General features: G+C 43.1%; 1 protein-coding gene across 1 annotated transcript; it reads right to left on the bottom strand.

The window, feature by feature from the left end:
* Window positions 1-632: 632 nt before the first annotated feature.
* MRAP (melanocortin 2 receptor accessory protein) lies at window positions 633-16,880 on the bottom strand. The gene is made up of 3 exons (XM_050962538.1): window positions 16,754-16,880; window positions 11,879-11,978; window positions 633-1,504 (listed from the first exon to the last, which is right to left on the bottom strand). The coding sequence occupies exons 1-3, from the start codon at window positions 16,857-16,859 to the stop codon at window positions 1,339-1,341; spliced, it is 372 nt and encodes a 123-aa protein (XP_050818495.1). The 5' UTR covers window positions 16,860-16,880; the 3' UTR covers window positions 633-1,338.
* Window positions 16,881-23,205: the final 6,325 nt, after the last annotated feature.

Raw genomic sequence — 23,205 nt, 5'->3', positions numbered from 1 at the left:
GTAAACTTTTTTTAAAGTAACCGGAAATTTTAAAATATTAAACAAAGTAAATAAAACACATTCTGTTATACTTTAAAAAAATAGCTGAATTTGAAGCCAGTGGAGCCAGGTGCAATTCTCTGCTCTGCAGTCACAAGGCTTTTAAATTTGACATTGCTCTAAAATTGTCCTCAGCAAAGTGGCCAGAAGAAAATGCCATATGCTAAGATGAGGTTGGCAATGAGAAGATGAGCTGAGGACAGGTGCCTGAGGAAATAAAATTGATGACTATGGTCATGATAGAGCTCATAAGGAATAAGTATTGCAGGAAAAATATTTAAATCTAAGCTGTCCAATACAATCAAAGGGTTCTCTTCAAATTAATAAAACCTTTGATCCTGCAAAGATTTACACATCTTATCTCCATGCACATGAACAGCTCAGCTGAAGATGATATCTAGTGCATAAAGGCAAGCTCAATTCATAACAGTTTGCAGGATTGGAATCTACTTTGGTATTCTACACCAGTGGTTCTCAATCTGGGCGAACCCCAGGCAGAGGTCTTCTGGGGGTACATCAACTCATCTAAACATTTGCCTCATTTTACAGCAGGCTACATGAAAAGCACTAACTTTTCTAGGTGACTAGCTGAAGTCAGTACAAACTGAAATTTCATACAGACAATGACTTGTTTACACTTTTTCACAATATATTCCAATCAATGTATTTTATATGGTAAAAATGAGAAAGTAAGCAATTTTTCGGTAATAGTGGGCTGTGACACTTTTGCATATTTGTCTGATTTTGTAAGCAAGTCGTTTTTAAGTGAGGTAAAACTTGGGGTACACAAGACAAATCAGACTCCTGAAAGGGGTACAGTTGTCTGGAAAGATTGAGAACCACTTTTATCTACCTCTACTTGCAGGAACAGTCCCTGCTCACAGCCACACTGGAGTAAATCAGATTAATATACTTGACTACAGAAGCATTGCTTCAGATTTACAACCAGAATGTGAGAGCAGAATGTGTCCCTGATTATTTTTTTAAGTTATTCTTACATCTAGTACATTAGTAATTTGACAATGGTCAACATTTGCAAGATCTGGGATTATTCAGCACCTCTAATAAACAGCAAATCTAGCTAGGTGCCTAAATGGCTTGAGAAGCCTAAATCATTAGGCATCTAGGTTTGAGAATTTTGAATTTTAGTCTTCGTTTTTAAAATTATTTTTGTTCTCTTTTTCAGGGGTAATTTAGTTTAATTTTATAAAGCTCCTAACAGATATCAAGGTTATTCTTGTATCTTCCCACTGTCATAATCACTGATTGGTTTTTAAGGAATCTGTTTCCAGTTCTCACTCAAGCTGAGATACTTCCATGAATGCCAGTTTCATCTGAAAGAGAATTATGTGGTTCAGTAGCGATCAAGTCTGAGTCCGGACTGCTGAGATCATCACAATGCAGCCGCTCAACATTGGAGCTACTTCCTTCCAGATGTTCTATCCGGTTACCTGCAAGCACTTGTCTGTAATGTGTTGAAAGAAAAAAAAATGTGTAGTTAGAGACATGCTGCAGATCTCATATAAATATAATTAGCGTTTATAAACATTATACATTATTATATTCTAACACAAAAGGTATTGCATCCAACATGAGAACTCTGTTTTGGACCTCATTATGATGGATAAAGATGAATTAATGACTGGACTGGAAGTTAGTTGGTTGTCTAGGCACTAGTGATCATGACCTGATTACATTCAATATGGGTGCACAGAGGACAGTCCAAACCACTAATATATGCTCTTGGTGCTTCAGAAGGGCTAATTTCCCAAAATGGAGGAAAATTATGAGCAAAATTGATTGGGAGGAAAATTTTAGACAGGAAGTTCTTTAAGAAGAGTTTATTAGATGACCAAAAGCCATGATTCCACAATCAAGAGGATGATTTTGGCTAAAAGCTCCTCCAAGTTCAGTGGCAAAGCAAAGGCAGCAGTAAGAAATAAAAAAAGAACATATAACAGATGTAAAAAGGGAAAATTGATATCAATCAATGTAAGTTAGAAGTTATGAAGTGTGAAAAATAATAAGTTAAAGACAGCAGGGAAAAATCCATGGCTCAGCTGTTAAAAACAAAAGAAATTTGAGCAATGGCATAGGCCCATGACTAGGTAAATATAGTGCAATTGTTAATGATGATGCAGAAAAGGCAGACATTTTCAATAAATATTTCTGTTCTGTATTTGGAAAGAAGCAGGATGATGTATTCATATCACATGAGGTTGATGAAGTATTTTCTAATCCATTAGTAACTAAGGAGGATGTTAAACAACATCTAGTAGGGATAAACATTTTGAAATCAGCAGTCCTAGATAACTTCCACCCAAGAGTCCTAAAAGAGTTGGCTGAAGAGAACTACGGCTTGCTGATGTTAAATAAATCTTAGAATATTGGGGAAATTCCGGAAGACTGGAAGAGTGCTAATCTGCCAGTATTCAAAAAGGAACAAACATGATTTCATGAGATTATAAATTTGGTCGATAAAGATAACTGTGCAGATGTAATATACTTTGATTTGTTACAACTCAACATTTTGATTAAAAAGTTAGCATTAGACAATAACAATAAAGCACACATTAAAAGGATTAAAATCTAGATCTCAAAAAGTAGTTGTCAATGGAGAATCCTCAAGGAATGGGGGTGTTTCTACTGGGGTTCCACAGAGAAAGGTACTGGGCCTGCTATTCAACATTTTCATCAATGATCTGGAAGTAAATATCAAACCACTGCTGGTAAAATCTATGGATGACACAAAGAGTGGAGGAATGGTAAATCATGAGGATAGGGCATACAGTGCAATCTGGTTATTTAGTAAAGTGGGTCCATTCAAACAAAATGCTTTTATAATACAATTAAATGCAAAGCTATACACCTTAGGACAAAGAATGCAGACTACACTTACAGAATGCAAGACTAAAGCAGTGCCTCTGAAAAGGGTTTAGGGGTCATAGTGGGAACGTAACTCAACACGAGCTCCCATTGTGATGCTGTGGCAAAAAGGACTAAGGTGATCCTTGGGTACATAAATGGGGGTAGTGAATAGGAAAGAGAGAGTGTGTGTGTGTGTGTGTGTAGATGATTTTACCTCTGTACATGGCATTCGCAAGACTGATACTGGAATAGTGCCACTGAAATGTGGTATAGTATCCACATTTTAAAAGAATGTTGAAAAATTGGAAAGGGTGCAAAAAAGAGAGAAAAAATTATTCAAGTGCTGGAAAAAATGTTTTGCAGTGAGATACTTAAAGAATATCAGCTCCATCTGCTTATCAAGAAGAAGATTGAGAGATGACTTAATTACAGTGTATAAATGCCTTTACAGGGAGAAAATACCAGCTACTACAGCATATTTTAATCTAGCAGAGAAAGGCATAACAAGAAGCTGTCTGAAAGCTGAAGCCAGACAAATTCAAATTAGAAACTAGACACAAATTCTTAACGGTGAGAGTGATCACCCATTGGAACAAACTACCCAGGGAAGTGATAGATTTTCCTTCTTTTGATATCAAGTATCAGAGGGGTAGCTGTGTTAGTCTGGATCTGTAAAAGCAGTAAAGAATCCTGTGGCACCTTATAGACTAACAGACGTTTTGGAGCATGAGCTTTCGTGGGTGAATACCCACTTCGTCAGATGCATGTAGTGGAAATTTCCAGCGGCAGGTATATATATGCAGGCAAGCTAGAGATAATGAGGTAGTTCAATCAGGGAGGATGAGGCCCTGTTCTAGCAGTTGAGGTGTGAAAACCAAGGGAGGAGAAACTGGTTCTGTAATTGGCAAGCCATTCACAGTCTTTGTTTAATCCTGGGCTGATGGTGTCAAATTTGCAGATGAACTGAAGCTCAGCAGTTTCTCTTTGAAGAGAAACACCATCCTAGCCACCATGGATGTAGAGGCTCTCTACAGATTCCACACGCAGATGGAATACAAGCTGTCAGGATCAGTATCCCTGATGATGCTACAGCACAACTGGCTGCTGAGCTCTGTGCCTTTATCCTCACACACAACTATTTCAAATTTGATGACAATATATATCTCCAGATCAGTGGCACCACTATGGGCACCCGCATGGCCCGACAATATGCCAATATTTTTATGGCCGACCTGGAACAACGCTTCCTCAGCTCTCGTCCACTCACGCCCCTTCCCCTACATTGACGACATCTTCATCATCTGGACCCATGAGAAGGAGTCTCTGGAAAAATTCCACAATTTCAACAGCTTCCACCTCACCATCAACCTCAGCCTGGACCAATCTACATGGGAAGTCCACTTCCTAGACTCCACGGTGCAAATAAGTGATGGTCACATTACCACCACTCTATACCGAAAACCTACCGACCACTATGCCTACCTTCATGCCTCTAGCTTCCATCCCGGGCACATCACACGATCCATTGTCTACAGCCAAGCACTGAGGTACAACCGCATCTGCTCTAACCCCTCAGACAGAGACCAACACCTACAAAATCTCCACCAAGCATTCTCAAAACTACAATACCCGCATGAGGAAATAAGGAAACAGATCAACAGAGCCAGACGTGTACCCAGAAGCCTCCTACTGCAAGACAAACCCAAGAAAGAAACCAACAGGACTCCACTGGCCATCACATACAGTCCCCAGCTAAAACCTCTCCAACACATCATCAGGGACCTACACCCCATCTTGGACAATGATCCCACACTTTCACAGGCCTTGGGTGGCAGGCCAGTCCTCGCCCACAGGCAACCTGGCAACCTGAAGCATATTCTCACCAATAACTGCACACCGCACCATAGTAACTCTAGCTCAGGAACCAATCCATGCAACAAACCTCGATGCCAACTCTGCCCACATATCTACACCAGTGACACCATCACAGGACCTAACTAGATCAGCCACACCATCACCGGTTCATTCACCTGCATGTCCACCAATGTAATATACGCCATCATATGCCAGCAATGCCCCTCTGCTATGTACATCGGCCAAACTGGACAATCGCTACGGAAAAGGATAAACGGACACAAATCAGATATTAGGAATGGCAATATATAAAAACCTGTAGGAGAACACTTCAACCTCCCTGGCCACACTATAGCAGACCTTGAGGTGGCCATCCTGCAGCAAAAAAAACTTCAGGACCAGACTTCAAAGAGAAACTGCTGAGCTTCAGTTCATCTGCAAATTTGACACCATCAGCTCAGGATTAAACAAAGACTGTGAATGGCTTGCCAATTACAAAACCAGTTTCTCCTCCCTTGGTTTTCACACTTCAACTACTAGAACAGGGCCTCATCCTCCCTGATTGAACTACCTCATTATCTCTAGCTTGCCTGCATATATATACCTGCCGCAGGAAATTTCCACTACATGCATCTGACGAAGTGGGTATTCACCCACGAAAGCTCATGCTCCAAAACGTCTGTTAGTCTATAAGGTGCCACAGGATTCTTTGCTTCTTTTGGTGTCTTCAAATCAAGACTAATGCCTTTCCAGAAGATATACTTTGAGCCAAATGCTAATTATGCTTTAGTCAAACAGATCTTATTGGACTCAGTACAGGGATAGCTGGATGAGATGTAATGGCTATGGCAGCGAGTTTGTCACCTCTGCACTGAGGCTGGCCTGGGCAGGTTAGGCAACCCCCGGGCCAGCTGCATCAGCCCCTGCTGGGGAAGTTTCGGGCCACTCCCTCCCTTCCCCCACAGCAGCAGCAGGAGTTTGGGTGTGGGAGGGGGTGAAGCTGCTGGGTGGCACTTACCTCAGGGGGCTCCCTGGAAGTGGCAACATGTCCCTTCCTCAGCTCCTAACAGATGGCTCCACACATTGCCTCCATCCACAGGTGCCTGCTCTGCACCTCCCATTGGTTGCAGTTCCCAGCCAATGGGAGCTGCAGAGCCGGCGCTCAGGGTGGAGGCAGTGCACAGAGCCCTTTGGCTGTACCTCTGCCTAGGGGGGAGCTGCAAGGAGCCAGGTAGGGAGCCTGCCAGTCCTGCCAAAAAAAAAACCCCAGCAACAGTGGGTGTCCTGGGCCGTACACTGCCTCTTCCCCCAGAGCACCTGCGGCACCCCCCGGCTGCTCCCCACAGAGCACTGGGCCACCTCAATATTTGATCAGGAGTATATAGTACAAGTCGTGGACTGGTCATGGGCTATGATTTTCGTTTACTGCCTGTGACCTTACATAGCCTTAGTAATGGCCTGTAATATACAGGACGTCAGACTAGATTATCTAATAGTCCCTTCTGGCCACAAACTCTATGAAACCCTGGGTAGTATGTGATTTCAGTGTTACTGGATATATTATGCATAATTCCACAGAAACATTTTTTTCAGCTTGCCATTCCTGTGAAAAAATAAAACAGAAAAAATTAAGGAAAGGGATCCGGATTTAGAGTATGTTTCTACCCAGAAGACTATTCATATTTCAGTTACCATTGCTGTCTTGTTCTGAAGGATGGAGAGGAAAGGACTGAAAATATTAGAAACCAAGTATTATATCCTTATTAGGCCTCGAAATGTAGTACACTTCCCTAGGAAGTCCAAACCCTTCCTTTCTACCCTCTATACCTTGTTGCAAAGTCCAAAGCACCGATTACAACACTAATAAGTTTTGACAATATCTTGAATTGCCAAGGAAGGAGAATTCATTGGTTTAGAGCAAGAAGGGGAATTTAGAGCTGTATTTTTATCTTCATAGATTCTGGGGGAAACTTTTATATTATTACTGACAAAAGTTTTCAAAAGTCTTTGCAGGCTGTGATCCTGAAACTGAAAACCAAGGGCCTGCTGCTGCTGCATCTGCTGAGTCTAACTGAAGTCAGACTGCACAGGTGCTGGCAATTGCAGCCAGGGACAGCTCTACCATTTCTGCTGCCCCAAGCAAAAAAAAAGAAAAAACGTTGCTTGGACTGTGCTGCCCCAAGAACGGATGGAATGCCGCCCCTTAGCGTGTGCCACCCCAGGCACGTGCTTCCTCCGCTAGTGCCTGGAACCGACCCTAATTGCAGCCATCAGGACTTTAATATTTAAAAACAGTGACATTGTTCATGACACTTTAGTAATAAAATCAAAGATGTTTTGTGATTAATATTAATGGAACGTTATAGCACCTTCTGATGTTCCCCAGTACTATTTTCCTCCTACACAATTCCCTTTCAGGACTGCACCACTCTTTAAAAATACTGTTATTGCAGGTGGCACGGTCTTACAAGACTATTTTCCTTAGTGTGCAAGTAAACGTTTGGTCTTGGGAAGACATGCTGTGTAGCTGTTAACTTTTGTTCTGGGTAGAAGGAACTGTGCAAGTAACACAAGAATTTCCTTAGAGTAAATTCTTGAGGCAGGGTTGCTCCCTGGGAACTTGACTTTGGTGTTGGGCTGAGATTCCTGAAAGAAGGGATTGCCCTGAAAACTGTCTGACCACCTCTGTTCCAGGATTGATGTATATGTGCAAATCAAACCAGTGACTCTTAACACATAATAGTGAGGTGCCATATCACTGATTTCATCTCCACGGGGAAACCAGTCTGCAAGGCTCTGGATATCTGCTATTGCTCACAGAAAGAGAACATTTCTGTATTAATTAGAAGCTTTAGGCCCTGATCTTGCAACTGCCTGCCTGCAGGCAAACCCTACACCTATGTGGAGATATCTGCTGACTTCAGTGGAGCCCCACTCAGATAAAGGGGTGTGCCACACCCATCCAATTGTTGGACTTGGGCCCTAAAGAATGTTTTCTGCTACCTTTTCCCCTGGCTACTGGCTGTTTTTTTAACCTTACCCTAACAGTCTAGCAGTGGCAGCAGGAGGATCTTTGTCCTTATTGCTACCAACTCTTCTGATAGTTGGAAAGAACTGGAGCATATGGTGAACCAGCATGAAAACAGGTAGAACGTAAATCAAAAAAGGGCAGGTGTGTTGGGCTGGATAGCCTCTCCTGTTCCTAAAATTTCGTATGGTATGTTCTAACATCTAGAAAAACAATACGCAAGGTGAACTTCAAACTCTAAATAAACACTCAATCATCCAGTGTTCCTTTCAATTATTGACACCTATGGGCAGTATAACATGCCCCTAAGGTTTAATTGGCTACGATAGCACTTTCAAAGGGTTACATCAGAAATGCCAGTTACACTAGAGATTAATATGGCAATATTGTAATACTGCACAATACATGTCCTATGTGTTCTTTCTCAATGGCACAGTATAAAAGCTCTTTTCTGTGTAGGTCTTGCAAGTACTCTGTTTACAATGAGGAATCTCTCTTTCCTGGGAGAATATTACTTGTATACAATTTCTCCTGCCAGTTCTTTAGGCACAGTAAATTAAAGGGAATTTGCCTCTGTAACCATATAATTTTATGTTGGTTGTGTTTCTTGTATTATTTATGTCTTATCTGAAAATTAGTTCGCCTCTTGCTTTGCGGTTTCTTTGGGGAAGTTGCCTTTGTATATTGTTGTTACCTTTTGTTAATGTCCCAAAGGCCTTAGGGTGCTGATATTTTAGACTGTATTATTACTCCCTTTTACTACTATGTTACACTATTGTTTGTCTCTGCTTGTTTGTGACCTAATCTTGAACTTCTCTCTGCCTAATTGCTGGGCTGAATTTTTTGCCTCCTGATCAGCTTATGAAAAGCAGTGGGCACAGCCTTCCAAATTCATCCATGTTTGCACAAAGTTGTTTGCTCAAGGAAACCAGCAGCAAGCAAAGCAAACTAAATGTGGACTCCATCAAACAAAAACCTTACTTAGGGCAAAATTCAAAATCTCCAGTAATGTTAGGTCTATGAACCCACTAAACAAATCAGTGCTGTGTGTCAATGGACACTGCTTTCTTTTAGTGTATGTCACAGTCACAGAGGTTAGAGGTGGAAATGAATGGCTTCACCTTAGTCCACCCACTTGTCCTGGAGAGTTGTCACCTACTTTGTCAAGACTAGCTTTACATGACTCAAATGATGAACTGCATAATGCCACCATGAGTCAATTTGTGATCTCTCTCAGTGTCAGCCAGGCTACGTCTTCACTACCGGCCGTATCGATGGGTAGCAATCGATTTCTCGGGGATCGATATATCGCATCTCATCTAGACACGATATATCGATCCCCGAACGAGCTCCTGTCGACTCTGGAACTCCACCAACGCGAATGGTGGTAGCGGAGTCCACAGGGGGAGCCACGGACATCGATCCCACGCAGTGAGGACGGTAGGTAACTCGATCTAAGATACTTCGACTTCAGCTACGCTATTCACTTAGCTGAAGTTGCGTATCTTAGATCGATTTCCCCCTCTAGTGTAGACCAGCCCCCAGACTCATGAGACTGAGGAAGCTGTTATGTTCTGCTGTGTCACTAGCTCAGAACCTGGCTCTACCTCTCTTACACTGAGTAGTAGTACCCTGTTCTGCAAGTAGTCCCTTTGAAATGGGACATCTTATACATAAGGAATTACTCAAAGCGATTACGGGTGATAAAATCAGGCCTTTGAGCATTAGAGGCTATTAATGAGTTGATTTAGTGTTTAGTTTTCTACACTCTTTTGCAAGAAAACCCAATTTGAAATGCAGCCTTTCACTTCCAGGCTGACCAGGACTGTGAATACTACAGAGGCAACATACTCAGCTCCAGTTATAAGAACATAAGAATGTCCGTTCTGGGTCAGACCAAAGGTCCATCTAGCCCAGTATCCTGTCTTCCAACAGTGGCCAATGCCAGATTTCCCAGAGGGAATGAACAAAACAGGCAATCATTGAATGATCCATCCCTGGTCACCCATTCCCAGCTTCTGGGAAACAAAGGTTATGGTGGGCAAATGCTGCAAATGAATTTCACAGCAACCACTCCAGCTGATTATGGACCATCTTTGACTGCCTCAAGAGGGAGTCCTTTCCAGGCCTGCTCAGCATGTAGGATAGTAGCTGAGATGTAGGTTGTGATGTTGGGGAGGGAGATTAAAGCAAGGAAAATGGAGGGAGTTTTAGGTCTGTGCTAGGTCATGTGGAAGACATCTTCCCCAAAACAAAAGAAATTGATCCAGAATTTAAGCCACTGTGAATTAACAGAGCTCCATGGATTTCAGTACAGCTGTAGTGATTTAAACCAGCTGAAGATCTGGCCCATTCATATATTTAAAGCCAGAAGGAAGACTACTATAATTATCTAATCTGACCTTCTGCATAACACAGGCCATAAAATTTCACCCATTTTCAAGGATTGAGCCCAATAACTTGCAGGTGAACTAGAACAAGTGGTGAGGAATTTACCACATCCCTTGGTAAATTGTTCCAGTGATTAATTATCCTCATTGAAAAATATGTGTGCCATTTCCACTTTGCATGTTTAACTTCAACTTCCAGCTGCTAGATTTTGGTATTGTCTTTGACTGATGCAAGAGGGCTCCTTAATCGAGCAGAAATCTATTCACTATGTATGTGCATATAAATCATCAAGTCACCTCTTAACCTTCTATTTGATAAATTAAATGGATTGAGTTTCCTAAATTTCTCACAGGAAGACATGTTTTCCAGACCTGAAATCATTGCTATAGCTCTTTTCTGAATCTTCTGTAATTTTCCAACATCCTTTTTAAAGTACGTACTCTAAAACTGGCACAATATTCTAGTAGTGGTCTAAGCAATGTTGTATGCAGAGGTAATATCACCTTCATATTCTTACTCAATATTCTCCTGTTTATCCATTCAGTTATCACAAACATTTAACCACAGCATCACACTGTGAACTCATGATAGTTGTTTGTTCACCGTGACTCATAACTCCTTCTTAGATGCTGCTTTTCAGGATATAGTCCTCCATCCTGTACATATGACCTTCATTCTTTGTTTGCGTGACATATGACTTTGCATTTCGCTTTATTAAAATGCAAATTATATGATAGCAACACTCATCAAGCAATCCAAATGGCTCAGAACAAGTGGCCTATTCTTTTCATTATCTCCCAATCTTTGTCTCGTCTGCAGACTTTGTCGATCGTGCTTTTATATTTTCTTCCAGACCATTGATAAAAATATTGAATAACATTGGGCTGAGAACCATAGGCTAGCTAATAAAAAACAACATGTCACGCTTCATGCACTGCTATATATAATTAAGAATGTAGTCATTCCATCATTTCAAGGTGAGTCAGGGTTGTGACAGACATTGCAACCCATGCAGTATCTTTGGGGACCATTGGATTAAATTTATGAATGGTTTAGCATGATAGTGTTCTGCTCTATGTTGGAGTGTTACCACGGGTTAAATGGAATCACGATCTTCCTTCTCATTCAGCAAATGGACAGGACCTTAGGTCCTAAGCAGACCTCAAACTTTGCCAAAGGGTCGGAAGGGATATTGGCCAACCAGACTCACCATGCAAGGTGGGTGATTTCTGGTATGTTTATGCATGTATATAGTAGGTGTATGTAGGAACTTGTGCTGTTTTTTATATGTGTTGTGCTGTCTCTGTAGTGGTTCTGCCATGTGAATAAATGTACTTTGCTTTGGAAGAACTGTATGATACTTGTAACTGCTGGTACATACTGGGCATTGTTCTCGAAAAGAAAGCACAGACCGGTGCTGGCATTTAAATAAACTGACTTGCTGAGGCTACCACAGAGTATGTCAGGGAACTGAACAGTCTTTACATCCCAGTCTGAAGGAAGTGGGACAAAGGTCCCTGCTCAGAGACAAGTGACAGCTGGCAACCTGAGACCTGATTGAGCACCCCTGGAGTGGACCACGGAGGTGGGATACAAGTGCAGTTACCCTGAAACTGTGAAAAGTGTTACATGCTGATTATAACATGAATTAAACATTATCAGTTTGTACCTCATCCGCAGTATAACAGCCTTACTTACTTGACTGGTGTTGACCCAGATCGGGACATGTAGAGCAATATAAGGAACAGAAATACCACAAATGCAGCAAGCCCAACCCAAAAGGCTATGACAATTGAATCTGGTAAAAAAGAAAAAAGAAGCATACAGCATCAATGATACAGTATCAAATAAAAAATGTGCAGATAAAATTGATGATCTCAAAACATTTTATACCATTTAATTAATTAAACTTCACACCACCACTGAATGATATTATTCTCTCTATTCAAGACGGGAAAATTGAGGCACAACTTGATTAAGTGACTGTCCAAAGTCATATAGCAAACCACTGTGTGGTGTATGTGGGAATAAAATAAAGCAATCCTAATCCTAGCCCCTTGCTTTAATCACTAGTGTGACCACTGCTACATATAGATTTGGGAAAGCAATATATTGCACATAAGAAGGCTGTGAGAATTTTATCCATTTGCAGATTACACAACTCAGTTCCTACAGCAGAATCACAGAACTCCAGTGCACACACTTGTTATTTTAAAGGAAAACTGTACCCATATTGCTCAGCCTAACAGTCTATGAAGCAAATTCTGCCCTTAGATGCATGAGTACAATATCTATTGAACTCAATAGGAGCTCTGTGCATGCATTCACAGGATGGAATGTGACCCTTAAGAAACTCTTGCCAGCCAGGAATGTTAAAATTGACCTTTCAAGGATGGAGGGAACAGCTTGTTGAAAAGTGATGTCACTTGTGAGCCTAGCAATGTGTCAGTCCCATGGAAAATTCTGTACAGTAGCTTTCAAGTAGCTTTAGCACGTGCTTAACCGTCAGAAGAGTGTTTAATATTTAGATGGCATTTCTGGGACTGGATGCTCTCTTTTGGGGTCAGTGTGGAACTGTGCTACCCAGCCTTAATATTGTGAGGTGCCAAGGGCAGCACATCTGTGAAGGGTAATGAATTTATAAGCAGATGTTAACTTCTGTTGAGTTGAAAAACAAGGGTCAACAGGCAAATGTTTACTAAGATAAAATATTTTTTTACCTCAAAGAACAAAAAACACTGACGTTCATTGAAATAAACTCAATATGGATGAGTACGTGCTTCTACTGAAAACACCTGGAATGTATCAGCATTAGAGTCATTAATTAATTGACCAGGAGTACCCATTTTATTCCCTATTAAACTAACAACCTTAAGTTAGAGCTCACCTATTAGGATTTTTATCAGGCAGTTGAGATTTGGACACACTAACTAGATTTGGGCCACTGACTAACAGGATGGTGCAAAATGATGGCAAGAAAATTTCAAGCCTGCTAGAGTTTCAACTCATTTTGGTTTTCATTGTGAAAGCAAAATTCAACCCAGGTATAAAGAAGGAATTGCCGAGTGGAGTCAAGGCTCAGAGGTTTGACTCAGATTCAGGATGCTGTACAGCTCCTTCAAAAGACCCTTGCCAGGCTATGAGGAGGTATAAAGCACATATAATGCAGCCCCTTGAAGACAGACGTTGGGGAAGCAGCCTTCTACAGCACCTGAAGATGCCAGACATGTGATAAACAAGCCAGGCAGTGACTCAGAAATATTAGATGGGGAAGAGGGGATTGCAGAGCACTGGCCTGGCCCCTCTCCCCCATAAGTCTTTAAAGTAAGGGGTGGTGGGGGCGGCTCTTGTATTGGGAGAGACAGAGTGTTCATACTCCAAGCAAACCTCAAGGGCTTGAAATGATGAAAAACAGTGTGAACTGCATCTGGCAGTTTGGAGTCAGAAAACCCTACGCAAACCAGAACTTGAGAGGAGGAGGGGATTGTCCAGCTTTAATAAGAAAATGTTATATGTGGAACTCACTGAAACCAATCAAGGTACAACTGTTTACATACGTAATGGAGGATAACATTACTCTGGATTTCAGGGTGGTATTTGAACTTGGGAGATACAGTAGACGTTTCCTGTTTTCAGCCTTTCACCAGTTGGGATTTTCTTCTTTTCTTTAACAACAGACTTTTTTCTAACAGTTGAGAAAAGATTTTTTTATGACTATATTTTTCACCTGCCTTTTATAACTCAATTACACGGTCAGCTTAATTTATTATTATTATTATTTTAGTAAAAAATGGGTACACTGCCCAATGCTGTTAATAGAAAGAAAAATCTTTGAGTAATTCTCTGAAGTGATGCATCATTCCTCTTGTCCTCATGGCTGGCTTCAGATTCATTAGTTAGAAAAGCTCAGCCCTGTAATGTGTTATTAATATTGGACCAAAGGAACAAAAGTTGGCACTAAAATTAACCTGCACAGGAGAAAAAAATTGGCTGTTCCCTTTTTTGCTTTGTTTGTTTGTTTGAAGTTGGAAATTCAGGTTTAGTCTCCTCTAGAACGCTGGCGACTAGAAAACTAGTGATATTATGACAACTCACAAGAGACTGAAGATCAGAGGTAGAAACGCACTTAAGCATGTGCTTAATATAATCCTGCATGTGAGGCCCACTGGCTTCAGATTGGATGGGCTACTCTCCCATTTTTGCTGACCCAGCAGTGCAAAGGGGACTTACAGCTGGTTTTGGCAGCAGTTGAGGGTTCCTTTAGTCTAAGGTAAACCTCAACTTTGCTCATCCCTCCAGCACCGAGACATTCCAAGGCAGGGTCAGAGCACAATGGGGACTTGAGGACCATTGTCTGCCAACAAGTTAGCAGCTGTCACAGATCAAGGCAACTTCATCAGTGGTGTAGCAAGGGCATCCACTGTCAGGCTTCCAGCTCCCAAGCTGTTGCCTCTCTCGAGTGGAGACATGCATCCCTGCCTTCACTGTGTTATTCCCAGCAGAGAGTCACTCACACACACTTGTTTTTTTTCTCTTTATAGATGGTTAACAGATGTAATTGCTACACTTATAAGTTACCCCACAGCACTTCCTATACAAGCCTACTTTATTCTTAAGGTAAAAAGCATTTCAGAGAAATATTAAAAACAATAAAAGACCCTAAACACATGCTAATATGTTTACCACAATTCACTCTAACAGGGATTCTGGCAGGAGCACTCCTTCAGTTTCTGCACCCAAGGAGATCCTTTGTGGTTACACGTTCATCACAGCTGCAGCTCGGAACAAGCACCCAGACGTCCAGCCCTACCCTAAGGATTGGGGTCCTCTGTGGACCAGGGATCTTGTCCATTTGCTGGATCAGGATGAAATGCCTGAGCCAGTTTAAAATTAGGCTAGTTATCCAAAACCCCTTTCTTTGTCTGTTAGCCCCTGGAGAATCAAATTTGAACTGGTCTATGCAAACCTCACCAGAGGGGTGGCTTCAAAGGGCTGATAACAGAGGAAATACATTAGCATCCCCCTCCCTACTAGAAAAGGTACATATAATTCCACAGTAAACATACACTATTGCATTTTTAATACAACATACACAAAGGTATTAAATCTAATTCATTAAGGTTTAAATTAATTCAATAAAGTTTACTTAGGGTATAGCAAGATACTGTCAGTCTGTCACAGCAGTTCTCTTCCTGTGCAAGGGTGGGTCAGCCCCTAGCAGTTCCTAAGTCTCAGGAGAAGCTGAAAACTGATGTAAAGCCACCGATGACCTTGCCCTTCCCTGGTGCCTATAGCATTGCTCTGCTCCACCTGGAGGTTAAGCCCAGGATTTTTCAAATTTTACAGTTTCAATATTATCAATTACTTGGCTACAGAGAATGTTTCTTGTACGGCTGTTATACAAATAAGCAAAAGTCTTTCAAGACTATCATTTATTCTTTGTAGACTAGATCATGGATGACAATGTGAAAAGTTCTTTGAAACTTTAATATTGTACTTGTATTTTCCAAAATGTCTTTGGTAACAGTAAGTTAAACAGGACCCAATAATGTAATAATATATTTTTGTCTTTTGTCACTTAACCATAAATTCCACCTGTTCAATACATATTGGTTTTAAATTCATCCTTGGTGAATTTATCCTTTGGCTTCCATAAGATGAAGCTATGCAATTATACTAGGAATGAATTTGACCTATTATGTTAGGTAATAATTTAAAATTACATTAAAGTTTATTACGCTCAACATGGAAATTCTTATTTTCTCCAAGCGGAGTTATTATAATTGGATGAAATGAGTGACATCTTATTTCTTCATCAACTGAAAATAAATATCAAAGGCTAAAGGAATCTACTTCCATGGCCATACTGTAGATATGATTCATACAAGCACTTGGTCTTAGGTTCGCACAGCATCCAATGATGCCCACTATAATGCATTATTTTTGTTATGGTAATAAATATCCGTATGATTAGTTAGAGATGAATGTCTGATAAAAGAAATAAGAAACCAAGTGTGTGTGTGTTCAGCTTCTTCTTGTTACTGATTAATCAAAATGTAACTTCTTTCTCTATTAAGATCTAAAAACTTACATACATTTTAATGCAAGCCTGGCATTCCATGAAGAAAACAACTATTACTGACAAAACCATCACCAACAAAAAACTAGATAGAGTAACAAAAGATTATTTTGTTACTCTATTATGCAAACAGGAGTGCAACAAACTATTGATTAACATCTCAGAATAGGCTTCCATTTAGTAAATTGTTTTTTTAAAAATCTCTTTCCAATTAGATAGGTTAGTATCAAAATCTTTCTCAAATACATACATTGTACAGTAAATTAAATAATATTGCAGTATTAGAATCAACTGCCATTAGAACCTAATAAGTGTTGTGAGAGTTTGGAAATACAGAGGGTTATCTATACAAATTGCATATACATAACCCATTATAGTCTATGTTACAAAGAGAAACATGATAGTGAAGATATTAAGGGAAATTATTCAACCTATTTTGTTCCTATCTAACTCTTCATATACTAGATCAGAAGCTGTTACTACGCAATACTTACATTTATTAGCCTTCAACTTCCTTTCATCTACAGGAACTGGATCCAAATAGTCCCAGTAATATTCATAAGACCAATAATACTCAGATGAGTTTGTTCTGATAGCCATTTCAGTAGCACATTTTAATCATCTCAGAACTCCAGTCTAATACTCTTTTATTTTCTACAACACTTCACTGTCCTCATATAGAGATTGCATAACTGATGCCTGTGTAAATCATTCTGAAAGTCCTCATATCCTGCAACTCAAGGACTACTTAGATACCATTTAGCAGAAATGAACGTCAGACTATGACATACACTTAATAACAACCTCTGTTGCTGGTGGGCAATTATATACTAGCTATTTTCCACCCTGCTATGTATTGACATGGATGTCAAGTAAACAGTAATAGAATGGACAAAAGCCAAAATGACTTATAAACTATTCCCAATGAGTAACTAGCATCAGTGAAGCCCTCAGCATGAAACACATATTCTTGACCCACTGAAAAGAGTTTTCCTAAAAATTAATCATGACTCTATGACAAATATATCCCAGAGGGCCTGATCAATTACGCCTTAAATAAAAGACAGTATTGGAACAGCTGGACATTGTGTATCAAATATTTTAAATGATTTGCCTTAACATTAGCCATCCCCAACAAATGATGTAAAAATAGGCCCCAGGCAGAATGTAAATAGAAGAGATTCAGTGCTTTCCCTACACAAACACATATGTGCATATGCAAAACATTTTATTAGAAGAGAAATTGCTAACATTAACAGGAAGACAGATCCTCCATCAGTTTTCAAATGTATTCTTAAGAACTACACTATACATTATGGTTGTCTCAGTCAGACATGGCTGTTTGTTCAGGCTAAGGTCCCAGAAAACTTCATCTCAAAAGACACAATATTTGGTGATAGGAGTTTGATAGATACTAAATGTGATGTCTGAATAGTGCCAGATTTTTCCTTTTGATATCTGTGTAGCATAGGGTCTCTACGATTCTCTCTAAGACAGACTGCAGAGGAGCATTTGTTGTCAGCCTGAAGAAGGAATCACAAATACAGTAGTAGGAAGCAGATTAGTTAAAATTAAATCTGTTCATTTCAAAGTACTGCACCTACTTGTTTATTTATGTACTTATATAGTCCCCATCACCACAGTAGTTGAGCACCTCATAATCTTTAATGCATTCATCTTCACTACACACCCTGAGAGGTAGAGAAATAACATTACCTGCATATTGCAGATGGATAAGTGAAGCCCAGATTCATAAAGATATTTAGGTTCCTAACTTCAATTGAAATCAATGGGAGTTAGGTGCCTAAATTCTTTTGAGGATCTGGGCTAGAGAGACTGAAAGTACGTCTACACTACCCGCCGACTCGGCGGGTAGTGATCAGTCTATCGGGGATCAATTTATTGCGTGTAGTGTAGATGTGATAAATTGATCCCTGATCGCTCTCCCGTCAACTGCTGAACTCCAGCTCTGCGAGAGGCGGAAGCAAAGTCGACGGGGGAGCTGCGGCTATCGACCTCGCACCATGAGGACGCAAGGTAAGTCGAACTAAGATACGTCGACTTCAGCTACGTTATTTTTGTAGCTGAAGTTACGTATCTTAGGCCTGGTCTACACTGGGAGGGGTTCGATCTAAGATACGCAACTTCAGGTACGAGAATAGTGTAGCTGAAGTCTATGTATCTTAGATCGACTTACCTCCCGTCCTCATGGCACAGGATTGATGGTCACAGCTCCCCTGACAACTCCACTTTCACCTTTTGCCCTGGTGGAGTTCCGGAGTTGACGGCAGAGTGTTTGGGGATCAATCGCTACCCGCCGATCCGGCGGGTAGTGTGGACATACCCTTAGGTCGATCCCCCCTACTAGTGTAGACCAGGCCTGAGGCCTGCTCTATCCTTAGATCAGCCTAGCTAAGTCGCTTGGGGCTGTGAAAAATTTCATGCCTTGAGCATTGTAGTTTGGTCTACGTAAGCCCTGATGTAGACATGAGTAGGTTGATGGAGAAATTCTTCCATTGACATTGCTACCACATCTTGGAGAGGTGGATTAATTACATTGATGGAAAACCTCCTCCTCTTGATGTAGGAAAGATCTACACTACAGTGCCATAGCTGTGCACTGTAGCATGGGCATACTCAGTGATGAGCTGACAAAATATTAACAACCGGTTCCCTCTCGCTCACCCCAAGAGGGCGTCATGCCCACACCCACGCCCCTGAGACTCCTGACCCATCCAACCCCGATGTTCCTTGACAGCCCCCCTCCTCCTTGTCCCCTGACTGCCCCCTGCTGCCCCATCTAACCCCTCCTCTCATTCCTGATGGACCCCCAGGACCCCTGTCCCATCCAACACACCCCTTCTCTCTGTCCCCTGACTGCCCCTGGAATCCCTACCCTTGACTGCCCCCCACTGCCCCATCCAACCCCTGCCCCTTCCTGACTGCCCCCCCCCGGGACCCTTGTCCCCATTCAATCCCCCTGTTCCCTGCCCTTTGACAGCCCCGACACTAATCTACCACCTCAACTCTCCTGCTCTCTATCCAACACCCCCTCCCTGCCCCTTACCACGCTGTCTGGAGGTGGGGACTGGGACAGGGCTGCAGTCCGGAGCCGCTCAGCTGGGGCCGGGCTGGAGCGGCTCAGCCGGCTGGGGTGCCCAACTGGCCAGGGCCGGGCCCACGGGCCGGAGCCTGGGAGCCCAGCTGGCTGCGGTTGGGGCCGGCCCCGGGGGCTGGGCCAGAGCCGCGCTGCCTGGGGACAAGGTCGGGGTCCAGGCCAGAGCCATGCGGCGCCTGGAGTCCTCCTCGCTTCCCCGTCCCAGCTCACCTGCGGAAAACTGCTGCTTCCTTCTCAGCCCTCCCAGGCTTCCCACGAGAACAGCTGATTTGCGGGAAGCCGGGGAGAGGGAGGAGAAGCCGGGGGAGTGTTCAGAGGAGGAGGCAGAGGCGGAGTGAGGTAAGCTGGGGCCAAGGGAAGGGCAGGGAGCTGCTGGAGCTTTTGTTTAATTTAAAAGCCCTTGTTGAACCAGTTCCCTCTCGCGGAACAACCAGTTCTAAAATGGCTTCTAAATTTTACAACTGGTTCCCGCAAACCGGTGGGAACCGGCTCCAGCTCACCACTGGGCATACCCTATGTGTCTAGCCCAGAGTCACACAGGAAGTCTGTGGCAGAGCAAAAATTGAATGCACATCTCCCACAGCCCAGGCCAGAACTCTAACCACTGATCCATTCTTCCTTCCTGAGACTCTCCCTACCAGTTTTTATGAGTTTACAGTCATAACTGTCCTATCTTTAAGATGTTTTCTCTCTCCTGCAGCTTTGTGAAAGACCCAGGGAAAACTGACTGAGAAGGAGAAGCAGTGAAAGTGACTTTGAATAAAGCTGTATCAAATGTTTGAAGTATGCAAAAAAGAAAAAAAAACAGAAAGAATTATTTTCCCGCTAACATTTTTAGTTACAGTAAAGTAGTTTGTACAAGAGAAGGTAAAATCATTTGATTCAGTTTGATTCTTAAGTTGCTTGTTCCTTTTAACTCAGTTTTCTTCTGTCAGGCCTGTTTTTCCCCACCCAATAGTAAGGTTCTTGTCCTGCTCAGGGCCGGCTCCAGGCACCAGCCCAGCAAGCAGCTGCTTGGGGTGGCCAATGGCGAGGGGCAGCACGTCCAGGTCTTCGGCCGCGGGTACCTCACTCCCTGTTGGAGTGAAGGACCAGCCCCCAAATTGCCGCCGAAGACTGAAGCGGTGGCTGTAGAGCTATAGATCGCGATCGTGGCTTTTTTTTTCTTTTTTTCTTTTTGCTACTTGGGGTGGCAAAAACCCTGGAGCCGGCCCTGGTCCCGCTGAGCTGTTAGGAACATGTGAAAAAGTGTGCACAGACCAGTCCTCAAATAAGTCATGAGGTCACCATTTCTGTGTGCATTCTAGTGCATGTTAGCTTACACTCTGTTTAGAAGGGAAAACAGAAAAAATAACCTAAAATTTACATTGCACCATCAGCCCCAAAATGCTGGCTTATTTGGAGGAAAAACTTGAACAATGTTTCCCTCCCTCAACCCTCCCAAGTCCCAGTGGCTTGCTCATAGCTCCTTCACGGCTCCCTGCTTTCCTCCCAATCTGCTCCTGGACCCACATGAGGTATGGCTACATCCTTAGGGCTTGTCTACACTGGCAAGTTTTGTCAACAAAAGCTGCCTTTTGGCAACAAAACAGTGATAACGTACACACTGCAATGGGACTTTTGCCAAAAAAACCCGCCCAGTTTTGGCGACAAACTTCCACCCCTGCGAGTGACTTTTGCCTTTTCCTCTCCCTTAATTGTCGACAAACAGCCAGTGTAGACGCCATGTTTTTTTTCCATGATTTTATTGGCCTTCAGAAAGTGTCCCACAATTCCCATGCTGCTGCTCTGGTCAGCGGTTTGAACTCCGCTGCCCTGCAGCCAACTCACCCTTCCCTTTCGCAAGCCCTGGGAATGTTAAATCTCATTTCCTGCTTGCTGGCTTCCCGTGTGAGCTTCCTAGGTGGCTTCCCAGGTAAGCATGGCTGGCTATTGCATCAAACACGCTCCCACTTGGACCACAGCTGAGCTGTTGGATCTGATCAGTATATGGGGAGAGGAGTTGTTCAGTCACAGCTACCATTGAACCGTAGGTATCGGGACACATATGGGCAGATTTCTCGAGGCTTGTGCGAAAAGCGCTATGATCGGGACACACAGCAATGAAGAGAGAAAATAAAGGAACCGAGGCGGGCATACCATAAGGCGTGGGAGGCAAACCATCGTTCCTGTGGTGCACCTAAGACCTGCCATTTCTACAAGAAGCTGAATGCTATCCTAGGTGGTGACCCCACCTCCATCACCGATAGCCCCGTGGATACATCAGAGGCAGCAGAAAGAGAGGGTAACCTGGAGGATGAAGAAGTAGAAGAGGATGTGAGGTTCCCAGTGGGGTCACCTGACCTGGTGGGGCAGGGAGCCAGGAACTTTTCTCCACTCCATAAGTGCTCTGTGGGAAGCAGGAAGCCAATGAGATGTTGGATAAGTTGCTGTGGCTTGTGTAGGGAATCGAAAAGTGGGAGGCAGGAAGTGTTTTATGTAAGCTGGACATTGCCCTATGCAGCTAATCTGCATGGCCAGGGTGTTGATGGACATCGAGACCTGCAGAGAATCCTCCAGAGAGAGGCTCTGGAAAGTTTCCAAGAGATACATGTTAATCCTCTGCGGCAGATTCCAAGGGATTCCAGCCTTGTTAGCTCTCCCACTGTAGGAAACTGTACCATGCCATTTAGCAATCACTGGAGCTGGGACCAAAGCGGCACATAGTTGAGCTGCATATAGACTGGGGTGAAAGTCGCAAGCATGCAGTAGTTGTGCCCTGGTTTCCCTCCTCATTCGCAGCAGTGAGATGTCAGCAAGCAAGTTGGCCACCTGTGGAAAAGTGTGATAATATTAGAATTAGTTCCCTGCAAAGCTGCCCTGCAAGCTGTGACCATTTTGTCTGTACGCACAACTGCCTTCCCCACACTCCCGACACTCACCATGACTGGGGCGCTTGCAGAGCTATGTGCCTAGAGTCAGTGAGAAAGTGATTGCTATGTTGCAAAAGGCCCTTGTTACTGAAATGTTTCAATCATTTGCTGGACTGTAACAATCCCTCTTCTGTGTATTACCTAGGAATAATATCCTCAGTAAGGTCTAGCCTGCCATTGAGACACCGCTAGTGAGCTTTCAAACTGTCAAAGGCACAGTCGACTACCATGCAGCACCTGCTCAGCCTGTTGTTAAAATGCTCCTTACTGCTGTCCAGGTGCCCTGTGTAAGGTTTCATAAGCCAGGGCTGTAAGGGGTAAGCCAGGTCTCCCAGGAGTACTGTGGGCATTTCCACATCCCCTACTGTGATCTTGAAAGAAAGTCCCTGCCTGCAGCTTTCTGCACAGGCCACTGTTCCTGAGCAGACTGGAAGAATGTTCCAGAGGCGATTAGCAGCCGCAACCTTCGCAGGGCAGTCCCTGCTGGGCACCCCCTGCAGCCTCCCTGTGCCTCTCACTGCACGTCTTACTGTATGTTCCACTCCATGCATCTGATGAAGTGGGTTTTAGCCCATGAAAGCTTAGGCCCAAATAAATGTGTTAGTGTCTAAGGTGCCCCAAGGACTCCTCTTGTTTTCACTGTAGAAACTAGCCACTACCAGCCTGCGCCTGAGCCGCCCCGGCCACAGGGGGCCCAATGTGACTCTGGGTACAGCGGCTGCAGCGCAGACACCCGACAAGGCAGCCCCTCCCCCACACTACAGCCGGGAAGGGGCGGGGCTCTTCTCCGTCCCCGCCCTTCCGAGACAGGAAAGGGGGCGGGGCTTTCCCAGCCGGGCTCCTCCTTGTCCCCTCCCTTGGGGAGAGGGCGGGGCTCTGCCCGTTAGGGCCCCGCGCGTGCGTGTGGCTTCCGGTT

The sequence above is a fragment of the Gopherus flavomarginatus genome, chromosome 1 (assembly GCF_025201925.1).
Source record: "Gopherus flavomarginatus isolate rGopFla2 chromosome 1, rGopFla2.mat.asm, whole genome shotgun sequence".
NCBI lineage: Eukaryota > Metazoa > Chordata > Testudines > Testudinidae > Gopherus > Gopherus flavomarginatus.
This window is presented reverse-complemented; position numbering and strand designations above follow the sequence as displayed.